The sequence below is a fragment of the Hyalella azteca genome, unplaced genomic scaffold (genome assembly GCF_000764305.2).
Source record: "Hyalella azteca isolate HAZT.00-mixed unplaced genomic scaffold, Hazt_2.0.2 contig12182, whole genome shotgun sequence".
Lineage (NCBI taxonomy): Eukaryota > Metazoa > Arthropoda > Malacostraca > Amphipoda > Hyalellidae > Hyalella > Hyalella azteca.
Genome location: NW_025942146.1, coordinates 32,760 through 51,238, shown reverse-complemented (window position 1 = coordinate 51,238; position 18,479 = coordinate 32,760). Strand labels below are relative to the sequence as shown.

Below are 18,479 nucleotides of genomic sequence, written 5' to 3'. Positions count from 1 at the left end.
TAAGATTATAACTTACGTGTTTGATGTCCAAGCATTATTTTAATGGATTAGTTTCAATAATTCCAGCTTAGATGTAGTGTCAATAATATACAAAGTGCAGTGGGTGCGTGTTGAACTAATTACTATAAGTCCCCGCCCGCCGCGCTGCTTTCTTCAAGGCTGACAAGAGGAAGCCTGCGCACTTCTGTGTCAAATTGTGTCCATCGAATTATACGGCTATGAGCTTTATGAATAAATTTACTTTTTTCCTCGTCTATAACATGGTAACTGTGTCATGGTAACGGTGACATGGTAACGGTGACATGGTAACGGTGACATGGTAACGGTGACATGGTAACGGTGACATGGTAACGGTTACATGGTAACGGTAACATGGTAACGATGGCAGGTTATTAACCGTTCCACCGCGGCCTAGATTCGGAGGGCACTCGGGGGTTCGCTATCTGCTGCCTCTTATCTTGGTTATCAGCGATCCGTTAGACGCTCGTCTTGCCCAGCAGCTTGATAGTGATTAGCATTGTAGATTCATCAGTAACTTGCTGCGTGTAGTGAAGTGTAATCAATTTAGTTCTCTGCGCAGTGAAATGTAATCACTATCGTTCTGTGAATTGTAACCTAAACTTGCTCTGCGCAGTGAAGTGTAATTATAAACCATGCTCTGTGCAGTGAAGTGTAATCACCAGCGTGCTCTGTGCAGTGAATTGTAACCTATACGTGCTCTGTGCAGTGAAGTGTGATCTCAAGCGTACACTGCAGTGAATTGTGGCCTGTGCATGCTGCTCCGGTGGCAGTGATGTCCGCAGCCTCCAACAGCTGACAAAACATTCTTCAGAGTAACAGGTCTTAACACTTACATGTTAGTAGAAATTCTTGTTACATACATGAAAGTAACAATCCTTGGTACTCTTTCGCATGAGGGAGAGGAAGTGTGCAAAAGCTACCGCGGAAAGGGCTGTATGAGGATGCAATATGCGTTGGTGAAGCAGTTATTTCATGGTAACCGTGATATGGTAACGGTGACATGGTAACGGTTACATGGTAACGGTTGCATGGTAACTGTGACATGGTAACGATGCCAGGTAATGCACCATTCCACCGCGGCCTAGATTCGGAGGGCACTCGGAGGTCCGCTATCTGCTGCCTCTTATCTCATTTATCAGCGATCCGTTAGACGCTCGTCTTGTCTAGCAGCTTGATAGTGAAAAGCAGTGTAGATTCATAAGCAATTTGCTGCGTGTAGTGAAGTGTAATCAATATCGTTCTCTGCACAGTGAAGTGTAATCACTAGCGTTCTCTGCGCAGTGAATTGTAACCTAAACGTGCTCTGTGCAGTGAAGTGAAATCTCAAGCGTACACTGCAGTGAAGTGTGGCCTGTGCATGCTGCTCCGGTGGCAGTGATGTCCGCAGCCTTCAACAGCTGACAAAACATTCTTCAAAGTAACAGGTCTTGTTACCTATATGTTAGCAGCAATTCTCGTTACATGCATGAAAGTAACAATTCTTGGTACTCTTTCGCATGAGGGAGAGAAAGTGTGCAAAAGCTGCCTCGAGCAGCACTGTGCGACGATTCAATATGCGTTGGTGAAGCAGTTATTTGTGACGCTACGTATATGTGACGTAGTCTCTAAATTTTGATCCATTATAGATTATACCTATACAACAATACAGCCTGCATTCATGATGCGACGCAATCCAGCCGACATTCATGTTGTGACGCACGGCAGCCTGCATTCATGATGCGACGCAATCCAGCCGACATTCATGTTGTGACGCACGGCAGCCTGCATTCATGATGCGGCGCAGTCCAGCCGACATTCATGTTGTGACGCACGGCAGCCTGCATTCATGATGCGGCGCAGTCCAGCCGACATTCATGTTGTGACGCACGGCAGCCTGCATTCATGATTCGGCGCCGTGCAGCCTCTATTCATTCTGTGGCGCAGTCTAGATGTGCAAATGAAATAAGTTTAGAATTTGTCTTTGAGTAAAAAATGACGAACCTGACGCATTAACTCCATTATCTGGGTCAATTCACCATTGTTCTCAGCTAGTCAAAGTACAAATAACGCATCTGCCAAAATGCAGTTTCCTCCGTTCTAGCTATTATCTGCGATTGTATTAGCGTTTCTTAAACTTGTTGAACTAAATATTTGTCTTTCAAGCAGATCTGTTGTTGAGTGTTCCAAACCGTAGTTTTTCTCATTACAATGTCATAGTAGTGCTGCTATGACAAACTTTTTCATCTCAGTTGATCTGAAACGAACATTGAAATTGTAGCTAACTTCAATTTAATCCGATTCCTGTGAAGGGCAATTGGCTAGTTCGCGGAGAAAACTATTCCTAAAACTAATAATCGTGTCACATGTTATGTTGTTGAAACAATGTTGTTAACATTTGTACGTATCTCACTACGCCAAAAAATGTATGATGAATACATTTTCAGAGGAGGGCTCCATGTTCTGAAATGAACATCGAAATTGTAGCTAATTTCAATTTAATCCGATTCCTGTGAAATTCAATTGGCTAGTTCGCGGAGAACACTATTCCTAAAACTAATAATCGTGTCACATGTTATGTTGTTGAAACAATGTTGTTAACATTTGTACGTATCTCACTACGCCAAAAAATGTATGATGAATACATTTTCAGAGGAGGGCTCCATGCAGGCAAGCATTCCGTGGGTCATTCTAAGTCGCACGTTCCATTAGCGTCATGGTCAATTGAATTATAAACTGGCCGATTATTATAAGTTTATTGGATACAGTAGAAATCCTGTTGACCTGTTCAACTGTGTCCGGAGTCACGCGGCCAAAGAATACGCTGCTTTCACTTATTAGAACAAATACTGCCGGAATGAACCATGCTGCTACGGGAGACAATGTCAACAACAGCTTCAATGGTCATCCTATATACTAAATAACTAATCTCAGCAACGGTGATGTTTACAATTTTTAGCGCATTTTCTCATTTATGGAAAAAATGCACTATTGTGCTCGCCATGTCCGTCTGTCCGTCTGTCTGTCTGTTTGTCCGTCTGTCCGTCCGTGACCTCAAGTTTTCGTCGACGAGAAAATGCGCTCTCTGTCACTCACTGCAGTGAGTACTGAGTTATATTTTTCCTTTTGTCTTCGTTTGCGAGTTATACGGCTATACGTATAGGGCTTGGAAAAGCCGGTCGTTCCTATTTTATCTGCATAACTCGCAAATGAAAGCAAAATAGAAAATTTGTCACGAGCTAAACATCACCGTTGAGTGGTTATGTATTTATATACAAAGTTTCGTTGAAATTTGTTCCTTAGTTTAGAAGAAATTTTTTGATCGCCGCGAATTTAAGTGACAAATTACCCGGCGATACGGGCCGAATATAAGGAAGTGAGAAATCAAGAATGACGATGAAATGAAAAAAAAAATCTCGCAAGCGAAGGTAAAATCGAACAAAATTTTATAAGCTAAAAAATCACCGCTTGGTAGTTAGCAATGGAATGGAATGTCGGGAATGTAATTTTTTGTTCAAATCTGTTCAATAGTTTGGCAGAAATTCTTTGATCAATGCGAATTTCGGCTTGTATCGCAATATACGCGCAACTCACGAATGAAGGTGAAATTGAAAAAAATTACGAGCTAAACATCACCGTTAGGTTCTGATGAATACGTGTTCCAAGTTTCATAGAGCTGCGTTCATTAGTTTGGTAGATATTATTTGCTAATTGAATTTGGAGATTGGTCGTGAGACCGCCCACGAGTTCGGCCGTAAATTCGCCGGAGACGTCCTAGGTTTCTAGTGCTGAAACAGTTAAAACAGCTGAAAAACATATTGGTTCACTAAATGGGGTTCTATTTGTGAAATACACATTTGTGTTTAACCTTTATCTTTTAAAATTTGGTACGCATGTCAGTGGGGGGCGCTAGAAATTCCCTAGGGAGCCAAAGGGGGCGCCAGCCTGAAAAAGTTTGGGAACCACTGCTCTATACCGAAGTGCAACAGCAATAGGACAAGGACGCAAAAACTAACATATTTAAATAAATTGTAGTCATCACTTGTAAAGGAATAAACCGTTCACATGGCAAATCTATACGTAACGTCGCGCAGGGGAAGGTCTTGGTAACAAGGGTGATGCCTTCTGTGAGCTCTTCCTTGTTCCTCAAGCGATTCTGATGTGGCTGCTTCCGATCAGTTCAGGTCCACAAATTCCGCCCTTTTGCACTAAAATTTGCACCGCGAAGCAGACTTTTTGTATGCTGGCTTACACAAGAGGCCTAAGGCATTCCACAACATACACCTATACCCGTACACCTACAAGCACCATAAGACATTCCGCAACATACACAACTAAGACCCATCACACCCTCCGATCGCATTTCCATAATAGATCTTTACCAGCCGATACAAATACTCATCCTCTTGCCGATCCTTCCATACAGCGATATTGACCCGATAGAAAAAGACCTTATCCCAGCACACAGTGCCCACACAAGGCAGACCCTACAACAGTGGAAATAGACACATACCCCTAGAAAATTGCACAAAACACGTACAGAATAACACTGGAACTTCGATTGTTACCACAACGCACCAAATTGTTCCCCCCATCAAACCCGGACCACGAAACACGGCTTATACAACAAAATATTAAACCACTCGTCAATATATCCACACCCACGGATCATCAATAACACTCGACAGACGCCTCGATACCCTACGCGCACAAATACACACAGCATACGGACAACTCCAAATACAGACATTAACACTAGCGATCCCCAAAAATTCTGATCATCAGATAATCAGTTTGGTTTTCGTAGGGGTACTAATACGACAATGGCTATATTTTATCTAGTTAATGATCTCCTTATGACGTATCATTCCAAAGATTGCTGTGTTGCTTTTTTTTAGACCTACAAAAGGCTTTAGATTGTATAAATCACCAAATTCTCTTGAATAAGCTCCGCCGGTGTGGTATTAGAGGGCCTTTCCTTTTACTTATCCAGTCGTACCTAGCGAACAGAGAGCAGTTTGTTGCATTGAACAAGTTCAAATCCCCCATAGGACCCATCAATATAGGTGTACCACAGGGCTCTGTACTTGGGCCTTTATTTTTAAATATTTTTATCAATAAAATCACCTCGTTTTTTAACATGAACTGCAAGCTTTTTGCCGACGATGCCGTTTTCTATGTCTCGAGAAGTTCTTACGATGAAGAGTGTGATTATATTGCGGAGCTATCAGTGAATTTGCCTAGATGGCTCTTAAAAACAGGCTTGTGGCTCACACAGATACGACCAATTAAGTTGATGCTCTTTACTCCCAGATCCGTTTCCTTTCTACGCGACATCACTTTTAATGGGACAGTTTTAGAAAGGGTCGATGATTTTAAATATCTTGGCTTAATAGTCGACAATAAGAATTCCTTCAATAAACACATTAACTACGTCTGTGATCAGGGGCTGAGTAAAGCCCACGGAGTTTTGCGTGCTCTATCAAGTGTTTTAACTCTTCCATAATTAAGAACGCTTTTCTACTCATTCTCCTTATCTAAACTATCAAACACGTCGCTAATCTGGGGTACCTTAAAATTCAAAGAAACGGGCCATCACCTTAATTAATAAATCGTTGCGTACAATATTTCGGGTTAAGTATGACGAGTACAATATCCCATTGACTCGTACTAAAGTATTATACGTATAAGCAGTCGAAAATTTTCAAACTTGACGATATGCACAAATTTCAGCTTTCAAAATTCATGAATAGGGCACTCTTCCATGATGAACGTCTTTTTAATTCTGCTTTCGCCTCTCTTGTTCCTCAACATTCACATAACACCAGGGGCATGCGTTTTAACTTACCCCCGGTTCGGTTAGAAATTGTAAGAAACGGTACAGTTTTTAATTGTGTAAAATATTTAAATGAATTGCCTGTTGATATTAAAATAGATTGCTCTAAATTCATTTTAAAGACTAATTTCCGCGATTTTATTCTCACCCAGTATTAATTTGACTTCGATTATCATGTAAGATTTTACTAACTGCCTTTCTTAATACGATCTTAGATAAATATAATGGTGTAAGTCAACATTGTTTTGACTTTTCGTCTTAGTTGTATCTGGCTTTTAAGTAGGGTTGTTATTCCTTGGTTATATTCATTTTTAGTCGCCAATCTGCTCATTCTCATATCAGTTTTATCAAAGGTTAGTTTATCAGGATGTTTATACTTTTGTCACTTTCTGTTCCCTATTGACTTATCTCATTAACATTATATGTTATTATTCTATTGAAAGTTATATCGCCTATGTCGCCTGTGAAGCTTTCCAGCTTACATAGGCATTCACAAGGAAGCAATTTGTATTTTTTTTCTTCAAATTTTCGATGTTCTCTAGTTATGTATTTTTGGAATGCTCCTGTGTGAAGGAAAAATGAAGTAAAATAATAGAGTTAAAAAGCAATCGCAAAATAATGCGTCAGATGTAGCACCTGCAACTACACACCTGGCACAAGCAATGCGTCAGATGTAGCACCTGCTACTACACACCTGGCACAGGCAATGCGTCAGATGTAGCAGCTGACACTTCACACCTGATCCAATCAATGCGTTATTTTTTTCGTTTAATGAACTACTATATAGCGTTTAAATACAACTGTTATAAATTCCTCAAATGAAATCTTTCGAGGCTATACATCCCTTAATGGGTATTTTGGTAATCCGTCATGTTTTATGGTATCTCGGCAACGAAGTTCCTCCATCGCTTTGATGCGCATGTATGAGCAACTTCAGCCAGTACATTCAGATGACCTAAATTTACGTATGAAGTGATTTTCTCCCCAGAAAATAACAGTGCAATTACAATCTATGATGGAAATAGTGCCACAAGTTTCTATGGACAATTTCATGTACCTCAGCCCCAAGATAATGGGGCTTATCCTGAACAAAGAGTGTCATGACAAGGCAAGTAATGATACTTATAGACAATACCTGGAAAAACAGCGGATATGCAAAGGCGAAAACCCTTTCTCCAACACAGAATGGAAAAAAACATTTGGGTTCTCGTCAAAGGTTTTCGAAACTGTAACAAATCCAGACAAAGAAGACGTCACAGCCATCTTTTGTCTGCTTAGCTATATGATCACAACAGTTCACAGAGATGATTCTAGGGATTGTAATGAACTACTGATGAAGTTAAGAGAAGTCAAAGACTGGCGAAACAAAGCTTTTCACAACCTTCAGGCCGTTACAAGCAAGCAAAATTTCGAAGGCCTACGGGCAGCGCTAGTGGAGCTAATTGATGAAGCCGGGAGTTTCTATTCTCTTTCCCATGTTGAGATGGATGGCATTAAACAAGAGGTGAACAATGACATTGCCAAACTGGAGGCTCCGGATACGGAGAGCATTTATTACTGGTGTTCGAGGCTAATGGTATGCGGGAAAGAGGCCGTAAGGCTTCTGTGGGAGGCCAGGCTATCCAGCGAGATGCTCACGCTTAACAACGACACAATAAAGGTGAAGCGTCGGGACGTATTCCACTCCCTCGACGTGAAGGTGAGAGCAGGCGCTGACGGAAAGGCTTTTTCTTACATTAAAGTGTTCGAAGCTCAGGAAGAGATTATCGTAATAACGGGCGTCGCTGGTGCTGGCAAAACAACTCTCGTTAAAAACATCGTGCTGCAATTTTTCCAGCCGCAGCAAGGTAGCGTAGATTACTTGAGCTCCTTTGATCAACTCATCTTCTTTGAGTGCAGAGATCGCACCACCGAAAAACTGAGTGACGTCATTAAGCAGCATTTCGGCGATCTGTGTCATGAACTAGGAGGTCAGGACAACGTTCTCGATGCCCTTTTAAGCCTTCACGTTTTATTTCTCATTGACGGCTTTGACGAAGTCAACGACGTTTCCATGAAAGTTGTGACTGAGATTGTCAAAATGACGTGGCGCCTTAACTGTCGTGTGTTGATCACGACTCGTCCTCATGCCGTGCAGGAAAAACTATCGCCGCTCTTGTCCCGTAACGATATCAGTTCTACTCTGTATGAGATCATGCCTATCACGAAGCTTGCTGATCAACTTGCATTCTTGCGGCGGTATGAAGCTTACCTGGGTGGCGGCTCTCCCGCTGGAGGGATGACTAAGTGCTTCGAGTCGCTCAGTGAAGATGTCAGAAGTCAATTCTCGGAGCCCATCAACTTGCTTCATTACTGTGAAATGTATAAGCATTTCCCTGAGGCGATAGCATCGTGGCAGACACCTGGGGACGTGGCACCTACTAAGCTGATTCTGTATAAGAAACTTGTCCGTACCAAACTATCAGATTCGCTTGAGGACATAGACGTCCTGATAAAAAATATGTTTGCTGCCGTTGGTGCGGAAGCGTTGGATCTGCTTAGCGACGACGCTTTGATTTTCTCCCAGGAAGAGCTGCTTGCAATCAAGGAAAGATGTAAGGTTACAATGAGGGGCAATGAAAAGTCTGACTCAGCCGCTGTACTCTCAGTGGTACTGAGGGAGCACCGGCCTCTGGCTGGACACGAGAGCGTAAGCTATTCATTCAAGCACAAGAGCGAGCAGGAGATGTTTGCTGGTAATTACATCCTTCAGCGTATCTTAGGAGGACGACCCGACTCCCTCAGCAGCATCCTGGGAGTCCCGAAGGAGGGATTGACACGGTGAGCACGAGGGACAAATAACTGCTGTACGCCGGTACTCTGAGCAGTGAGCCGCGTAATATGTTGCAGGCTAAGAGTAATGAGCAACACAAACTTTCCAGCCATAAGCAGTAAACAGCACAAACTTTCCATATAATAAATAGTGAACCGCATAATATTCCCAACCATAAGCAGAGAGCAGCACTAAATGAGTCATGAGCAGTACAAAATTCACAGCTATATGAACATTAAGCAGCACGATAAGTTCCGAACAATTAGCTATCATATATTTTTACCGTACCATCCCGGCCAGGAGGTATGAATTCGAAATATACGCTGGATATCTTGAATGGTTGTTTCAAATTGCCTTCTAGTTTCAAGTGAGTTTTTTGTTCAATCGCTCCGTATGCGCATTCACCGTTAAGTCCTTATTAAAACTTGTCTTGAATTATTTCTCCGATTCATTTTTCGTTCGACTTCACATTTCTTTGTACTTTTTAATGAATCTCGTCATGTAAGAAAGCTGCTCTTATGTAAGTAAATCATTTCTAACTTCAGTTTTTATGTTTCATTGTTGTTTGAGAAATGACGAGGTCATTGTAAGCGATGACCTGTAAGCCTTGTTACGTAAGGCGTGAGCTGCAAGCCCTTCTTAGGGTATGATAACAGACATTTCTTGAGGAAAACACTCTGAACTTCAACAGGAAACAGGCTCATTTATTGGAAAAACCGACACATTCACGGTAACAGAAGACAGGCGGGAAACAAAACCGTTAAACATGTCACTATACAATCAACGTATAGTCCTGACTGCCCCAATAAATCCCCACCCACACGTGTTCCCCCAGCCTGCGTGAGGTGCTGCTGTACGTGCTGCAGGCATTGAGTAGGGACAGCCCTCGTCATTTCCAGCGGCGGTGGCCGGAACTGAAGGAAGCGCTGCGCCACGCAGGCGTCACCGCCGCGGATGCTGTGAGGGACTGCGTCACGCGCTGCCCTGACCACGCTGGGACCGTGGCCGAGCTCGCCGCCCTGGTGAAGGACGGGGACTGGCACGTCTACAACGGTAGGTAACTTTCAATCATGTTGTGTTGGTGACGTTCACTCTCGCTCGGTGTGGTTGGTAACGTTTACTCATGTTGATTTCGTTGGATGACGTTCACTCATGTTACATGTGCACGGTGGGTAACGTTCACTTATGTTGAGTTTGGTTGGGTGACGTTCACTCACGTTTGGTATGGTTGGTAACGTTTACTCATATTGATTTCGATAGATGACGTTCACTCATGTTACATGTGGTGGGTAACGTTCAATTATGTTGAGTTTGGTTGGGTGACGTTCAGTCACGTTGGCTGTGGTTGGTAACGTTCACTCATGTGTAAGGAAATAACGCACATATCACTACTGCAATCAATTTTATTCAGAACCCATTGCAAGCTCTACGATTACGCCAAAGAATTTCGGAGCCGAAGTGGAAATTCATCGCTGAAATGAAGAACCAACTATATAACTGTATAGAAACGCTATGAGCTGATAAGTTTCGTAGGTCAAAAATTATATTCAACATTTACAATTTGAACGTCAACAGAAATAAACACGGCAATAGCCGAACTCAAACCCCGAAACCTGACACAACAGGAGCTGCCAAATAAAAAATAGGACGAGGAGGCGAGCGCTATAAGCCGGGTAGGCAGCAAATATAAGTACATCAACGGTAAGACGTACACACAGGAAGCGCAATTATTCTGAAAGTGATAATACAGCTATTAGAATTCATCGCAGAGTGAGTACTGAATAAGCGAATATTACTATGACAAGCCAATATGCGCAATACTGATAAGGCATTTCGATGCTAAATAGTACAAATATGCACCTTCTAAAATATTGCCGCAGGCGGTACTCGGAAGTGGTGTAATGACCTATTAGCAACGTTTTAATTAAGGGTAAGTTAATAAATTAAGGCCGGCCCAACCTCAAGAAGGTTGTGGTTAGTAGGAGAGCCAATAAACGCACCTATAACAAACGTATGATAGTACAGTGAACCAAATATTCACATCGTGACAGATGGAATAGCCAGCTGGTTCCCGCATCAAACAAGAGCCTTGAGGCGAGCTTGGCAATAAATTTAATAAACGCGTCCAAAGGCATAATTTATTGGGTTGGACCACGACGGGAAAATTATATGCATTAGGTAATTATTTAATTATAAAGGCACTTTACATGCGTAAATTCAATAGGATTAGCGGAAAGCCATCACAAAAAAGACGAGGTAGTCAGTAGTCACCAACTTCAAACCTCTTGTAATCACGCCCTTGTTCCCTGATTTCAACTACCTTAACCTACACTTATTCTTTTTAGTCGCTACAACATTAATATGGAAAAACGTCTTATACATGGTGGGTGTGGCGAGTGAGGTCCTTTCATGTTGAGTGCAGTGAGTGACGTTCACTCTCTAACAAAATTTGATCCTAAGCTAGTCAGCTACGAGAGTCTGGTATGACGCAAGTTGCGATTAATTTATAGGCGAACTGAGAATCCCAGAGAAGTTTCTGCGGCGAAGACACCAGCTTAAAAGTACCACAATCTAGGGAGCACAATACAATTGTCGTGTGAATAGAGTGTACAGGTTCAGTGACCAAGGAAAACATTTATGGAGAAAACATTTGTTTTATATTAGAACACGCTCATAGTGAAAACATGTATGGCACAAAATCACATACACTCTCTTTTCCATACATATGGAATAGAACATGTAGTACAAATCTATCAGCATAGTTAAGGTAAATGGGTACATCCAAACTGAACAAGTCCGATTACTTCAAGCTTGATTTAGCAGCAGGCTCCTGTTCATCCAAGGAATTCTATTCCGTTGATGTTCAGCGTTGAAACAATTGGGTTAATCACTATAAGTTTCAATCTAATGTGAATCTGCAATCACCGTAACGCGGCCAAGGTTGACCCAATCTATTTACTTACGCGTTGGAATATTTTTTTGTAAATTCAAGAACCTTGAATTCAAGAACCTTGAGTATAACATATTTATAAGCACACCTAATCAAGCGAAGCATATCAATCAGTTATTGTGTTTCTATTTTACATAACAAATAATCGATAGAAAACTGGAAAATGTCGAACGGCACGTTATAGCATGCATCGTTTGTTATGTGACCAGATGGACATGAATAGCCGTGATAATGCTTTCGGAAAAAGGATAGAATAATCTGATATCATTGATTTATTTTCAGAGGCAAGTGAGATATTAATAAATATCTCGATAATTTGCTTTCAATTCATAAGCCAGATTTCACTTTGAAATTTCAATTCCACCAAATCTTTGCTGCTTACAATACTACGAGCTTGTTAAATTTTTAGTTTCGTTGTTTTTAACTGTCTCACCACCAGTCAGTATACGGTAGACAACACTTACATGTTCGTGGATCGCTTAAAGAATTTCGCTAATGTTCAGGACTTGACTATGGCTTCATTTGATGTAGAAAATTTGCTTACCAATGTACCCTCTCCATGAAACTATCGATTTCTCGCAACTTTTATACTAGGCTGGCGGAGCATAAGGGAAGGAGTTTTAGAACAGGAAACCTGCTTGCGCATCCACCTCATACAGCAGTACGCGTCCATGCCGAGCAGTGCAACGTGCCAGTGTCCGATATTGATTTTCGAATTTTAGCCTCTACGACCGGTGTTTCCGACCTGCGAATTTTAGAGTCCCTTTATATTTTTGAACAAAAGCCTATTTTAAATGCCGCCAACAGTGCATATCCCCTCGAAATTGTAAATGGATAGGTTTGTCTGCCCGTATTTGCTTCATTCTTGTATGTTTCTCATTTGAAGATTTATGCTTCAATGTAAATTTGTTGTTAATTGTTTGTACCTGTGTTTTAGCTTTTGAATTGATGATGGAGATCGTCTCCGAAACGTTTTCCTATTTAAGAAATGGTGAAATTTCTGGCTATTTTATTTGCTTTTAAATTTTTGATTGCTTTAACGATAAATGTAAGTTTAACCGGAACACCGCCGCGAAGTCGAAATAATTGCGGGCAGCGAGCCGACTTTGGTAGAGACTTTGGTATTGGTTTTACACACAAGGGCTGAAAAGTCGCCCTTTGGTCCAGCTCTAAATTCCTTTGCTTTGGAGAGAGGAGGAATGAAAACGAGGAATTTCGTAGAATACCAGTGATCTTCAGGCTTAATACAAATTTCTCTGTACATGGGCGCACAATTTAGTATTAGCTAAAAGTTCCAGGAGACAGGATTGCAACCTCAGGAGTACAACGTCGACGAACCCTAATATAGTCAAGAAACACAAAAGTGGACAGCAAAGATGCGAGTTCGAGCCGCATCTCGATACCAACAACCAGCTGCAGTTATCGTGCAGGTACGAGCCCAAATACCGCTGCAAGAAACACAAAAATTGGATGACAGGGATACGGATTCGAGCCGCACCACGATGCCGATAACCAGCATCATTTGCCGATGCCGATATTTGGAACAAAATTTGGATATCAGTTACGCCCCAAAGGCATGACTAAAGAGGTGCAAAGGCAGGGGTGCAAGTCCTCGATAAGCCGCTGTTATAAATACTAGAGTTCAGAGGTTATTAGTCCCCACGACACGAGGGTGCGCACGGTACGGTTATTAGCCGCACCAAAACGCCGCCGGCAACCGGGACTAGCCAATAACTCTACTTACGCCGTATTTAGACAGTTATTGAATCTCTTGCTGACGCCTTGTTTAACCAAGCGCACTACCAGTCGGTTCAGTTTGTGAGATCTGTCCACAACTCCGGCAGAGTCTTAGTAGCCCAGATCTGTCTTTTTGAAATCGAGTGGCAACGCTCGGGCCCCCACACAGTCACACTGAGCACTCACAATTTGCCCGTGAGGGGTAACATAGGCTAAATAACCTTACAACAATGCCACGTTAAGAGCGCTACAAAATTGACTAGCCTCATAATTCACGTACATAAGAAGATAATATAATACAATAGAATATGTTAATCATAGTTTTAATCCTCTGGCAGAATAATCATAAGTCAATGGTCGAATAATCATTAACTAATTTTAAAGAGATCGAGTTATCCGTCGTCCAAGATCAGTAGTTCCCTGAAGGGAATAAACTCGCACCCACGCGAGGCTAGCAGCTGATTCGACCAATCGCGTTGAAACTACACGACGTTCAGCCGCACATCGTGACACTAATATATAAATTCCCTTAATTAACAAAATAATATCACAGTCATAAAGAAGGTTCCTTGTTTCCATCACGAAATGAAAAATATGTACGCATTACTTAGTCATACATAAGTTAAATCCTTTGAGTTAACAAAATAATATCACAGGTAAATGAGACTGCATATTCTAGTTTTAAAATAAATGAATTCAATCATTATCTTGTCATTAATCTGCAAAAGAACGTGTAATCAAAACGGTACTCCTCAAATAAACAAAAATATCACAAAATATATATCCCGTCACATATGTGAGATTGTCATTTTCACTTGCGCGAAAAATAGTACTTGTCGTAAGGCCTAGCCAGTCAAGTTACAACACTTTGTCTCTAGTGTCGTTGCTAGACTAATATGGAGCGATTATAGGCTGCAGTAGTCTATTCCCAAGTACGAGTGCAGTTTGGTTTTGTGTTTTGTAATTTAGTGTTTATATGAATTATTGTCAAATTATTTTCCGATCTTAATCATTTCTATGGGCAATTATTCGTCTCATGTGTATACTCAGCAGGGCAGAGCGAAGTCCTCTCTTTTCTGTAATTCTCCAATTCACTTTACTACGATTATAACTTTCAGCTCATTCGGAATAAATGTTAAGGGTTGTTGAACTATAATTGAACTGGAGATCATACATATGGGGGCTCTAACGGGATGGTATTAATACTTTTAATACGAAGCAACTGATTGAATTTTCTCATGACTGAAGACGTGAATTGCCTTTCTTAATTGTGCAAATTCTCTGATGGCAGGCCAAATCTGCAAAACATCTCAAGCAAAGCTTCGGCAATGGTTTCATTATCAATACGCTTTTAAGTAATCGCATCTGGATGTTTGGTCGTTAGGTCAATCATGACAAGAGCAAAACTGTTACCTTTCTGACTCTTCGACAATGGTCCTATGATGTCCACATCTACGCGCTGAAATGGTCCTCCGATTATAGGCATTTTGATTGATGGTAATTTAAGGACGATAACATGCAACAGACGAATATCATTGTGATAGCCTGGTCAAAAACGTTCCAATACTCAACCTTCGTTTTCTGAACGCCCAAGTGTCCATCAGTAATACTGGTGGAGAAAATGATAATTCCATTACTTTCTTCCTCATTTCTGAGGGCATCACTATTTGTTTCACAACATTCAATAGCGATTTCCTGTCCGGTGTCAATTCACTTGACCTGATAGAGATTGAGGACGAGTCAACATCTGATATAGACACGTGATAGATCACGCGATCCTTTCACATGCTTATCTAACCAATATATCGTTTTCGGGTGAAAATTTTGGAGAATTAGTCGCGTTAGCATCTACAAGTTGAAAATAAGTTTTTCTCCAATCATTCGACTTGTAATGACAAGGACAGCGGTAACACCGGTTTCTCGTAAATTTTTTACTTCTTTTCCATTAAAAATGTGTTTTAATATAAGCCTCACTTTTATATGAATGAAGTTTATTTTAGGAGGCCCGTTCACGGAAGAGGACCCTAACCAAAATATCGTGCTGAGGGCTTCTTTGACACATTTTTACATTCAAATCGATTACGTCACCGTTAATTTTAACCATCCCTGAAATTTCGAACAATTTCACGCACATAATTCAAATGGTCACGTATAATATCCATGACATTCTTCCTCTCGTTTCCACTCATAATGTTAAATTAATATTAATATCAATAGTATCAACATTACACTCCCATCAGACACATATTCAACCCAGCCATCATTCAACTCTCAAAAACATTCACCACATTATTAAACATTTCCTACTGCATTGAGATCGACTGATCCAGCCATAGCCAGAAACCATCACTTTATCGACTGAGCGTTGACTGCTCTAGTCTCATCCTCATGTACAACAGGTATGACGTAGACATCTCCAATTGTTGAGCTGTACTATCTGGATCTACTGCTGTCGACAACCGGCAATATCAGAAAATTCTTCATTCACTATTTCATGCGCTCCATCAACTAGAAGTTCAGTCAATAGAATCTTTCACCCTAGCAATCACATATGTGTCATTGAATATATCCATCTGGGAAACACTTTTCAGAATCTCGTAGAGATAAAATTTTTCTTACAGGTTACAGGTAATAAAATTCTTTCAAATCATTACGAATGAACATTCTGCAGAACAAAAGCTAATAAATTTATCGACATTTTCAGCATCTATAGATGCACACCATACAGTTAATTCTAGAATAATTATCATCTGCCTCAAATTCGTTGCCAGACGCTGTATATATGTATTACGGAAGCCAAATTAGAGAAAAATACAACTCGTGAGAATTTTAAAAAATTTATTTTTATTTAGTGTCACTTGGCATCATAAAGCAAAAAAAAAAGGATTGAGTCTTGACCAGGAACATGGCAAGCTTCTAAGTAAAATTTGCAAGGAGATCGCTTTACAATTATACTTTTACTGTCGTAATTTATTGCATTGTGTGTGATTATTACCCCACGTTATGAATCAGTCGCTCCTGGACCTCGGCACCCTCAGGGCAAAATACAAGGAGCTCTGTGAGTCTTAGCACGGATGGGCAGTGGGGCCCCTGAACCCATACAATTATACTTTTACGTCGTAATTAATTACATTGTGTGGGATTATTACCCCACGTTTTGTATCAGTCATTAAGCAGCTAGTGCAGGCACTGACATGATGGATTAATGATATTGATACATGATATTTTATTTATTTCCTTATGGATAGTGCTACTATATTTAAAAATCCTAAAATATATTGATATTGAATACATGGTGATGCCGATTGAAAATATATGAAAATGAGTGTCGGCATATGTAAATTATGTTATCTTATATGTCCTCATTGTTATCTCAGATGTCCTCACTGCTATCACGAGTGTCAAAAATGTCCTCACCGTAATTTTACACCTCCTCTATTGTATGGTGCTTTTCCTTATTGCTTACCTACTTGTCGTCATTGTTATCACACTTGTCCTCACTGTTATCTCTTTGGTCATCGCCCATCACCTGTCTTACATGAACTCATTGTTTTCCTATGTTTCTTTACTGCTATCTAATGTGTCCCCACTGTTATCTTATGTGTCCTCACTGTTATCTCTTTGGTCATCGCCCATCACCTGTCTTATATGTCCTCATTGTTTTCCTATGTTTCTTTACTGCTATCTAATGTGTCCCCACTGTTATCTTATGTGTCCTCACTGTTATTTTACGTATCTTTAATGTTATCTTACGTCTAGTTTAGGACGTCCTCGTCCATGGTCACGCTGATGCACCGATTTAGTCGTCCGGTGTCGTCAAGCCGTCGATAGGCAGGTCGTCAGCCATCACCTGTCTTACATGTCCTCATTGCTTTCTTATGTTTCTTTACTGCTATCTAATGGGTCCCCACTGCGTTATCTTATGTGTCCTCACTGTTATTTTACGTATCTTTAATGTTATCTTACGTCTAGTTTAGGACGTCCTCGTCCATGGTCACGCTGATGCACCGATTTAGTCGTGCGGTGTCCTCAAGCCGTCGATAGGCAGGTCGTCTCGCCAGCGGGGTCCCAGAGGTAACGTTAAACGTGACTACCGTGCATCTACCCTCATTTGATCCAGCTGATGTAAAATGCTGCTGCTTGCATCTTACTGATAGTAATGTAGTGTAACAATGTATTGTGTGTAGTGTTATTTAGTGTAGACGGAGGATTCGGGACCGTGCACAAAATCGCATCCAGACTGTATTTCTCAAGGGTGAACTACCTTTTGAAAAATCGGACCGACCGCTGAAAGATTTCCCTCCGGAAAGTCTGAACTCTGACCGCAGCTTTATTATTCAATGAAGGTATCTTGTACAATATCTCCTTTCCCTCATTGTGATGCGTCATAATCATGAAGGTCCCGCATTCGAAGTTAGGAGCCAAGCATGCAGTGTGTTAAGTAGTTTTCATCTTCCAGATATAGATGACAATATGACATACCTCTCCCGTCTCCTCTCCAATAAGAACAGTTTCAGGTGCTCCAACTTTCCACAGTAGCGCAGAACCCTCATCGTAGACGTGAATGTCCGTTATACTGCTCTTATTTCTTTTGAAGGTGCTTCTAGCATATATCTTTCCTTACTAAGCTGACATTCTGCCCTACCTGACGGTACCATTGCCATCTCTGTACGTTGATTTATGCTTTCACGACAGATCGTGAAAGAGGGGCGGGTGGGGGAGTTCTTTAACAAATTAGTTACGAGTTAGTTAGCTGCTGAGCACTTTATATATAGTGTCTACTTGAGTTGAACTTCAGTTACCTGTTTAGTCACATCTTAAAAACTTCGAAAAAAAAAATAAATGCAAAAATGAATCCGAAAGCCTTCTTTTTGCACGCTAGTTCGAAGTATGAGTCAAATGACGGTATATCTGATTTGAAAGTATACCAACGAAAGATTTCCTCTGATGAGGGCAAGGCTAACGTTCTTAATCAGTTCTTCAGCAGTGTGTTCACAGATGAGGACTTCGCATTCACCGTTAAGTCCTTATTAAAACTTGTCTTGAATTATTTCTCCGATTCATTTTTCGTTCGACTTCACATTTCTTTGTACTTTTTAATGATTCTCGTCATGTAAGAAAGCTGCTCTTATGTAAGTAAATCATTT

General features: G+C 40.9%; 1 protein-coding gene across 1 annotated transcript in view; it reads left to right on the top strand.

The window, feature by feature from the left end:
- Positions 1-6,848: 6,848 nt before the first annotated feature.
- The window catches only part of LOC108667680, a 40,029-nt gene continuing 28,398 nt past the window's right edge, over positions 6,849-18,479 (top strand). Inside the window, exons 1-2 of the mRNA XM_018154728.2 lie at positions 6,849-8,653; positions 9,481-9,702. Coding sequence (XP_018010217.2) covers positions 6,849-8,653; positions 9,481-9,702 — 2,027 coding nt within the window. The remainder of the gene's footprint in view (positions 8,654-9,480; positions 9,703-18,479) is intronic.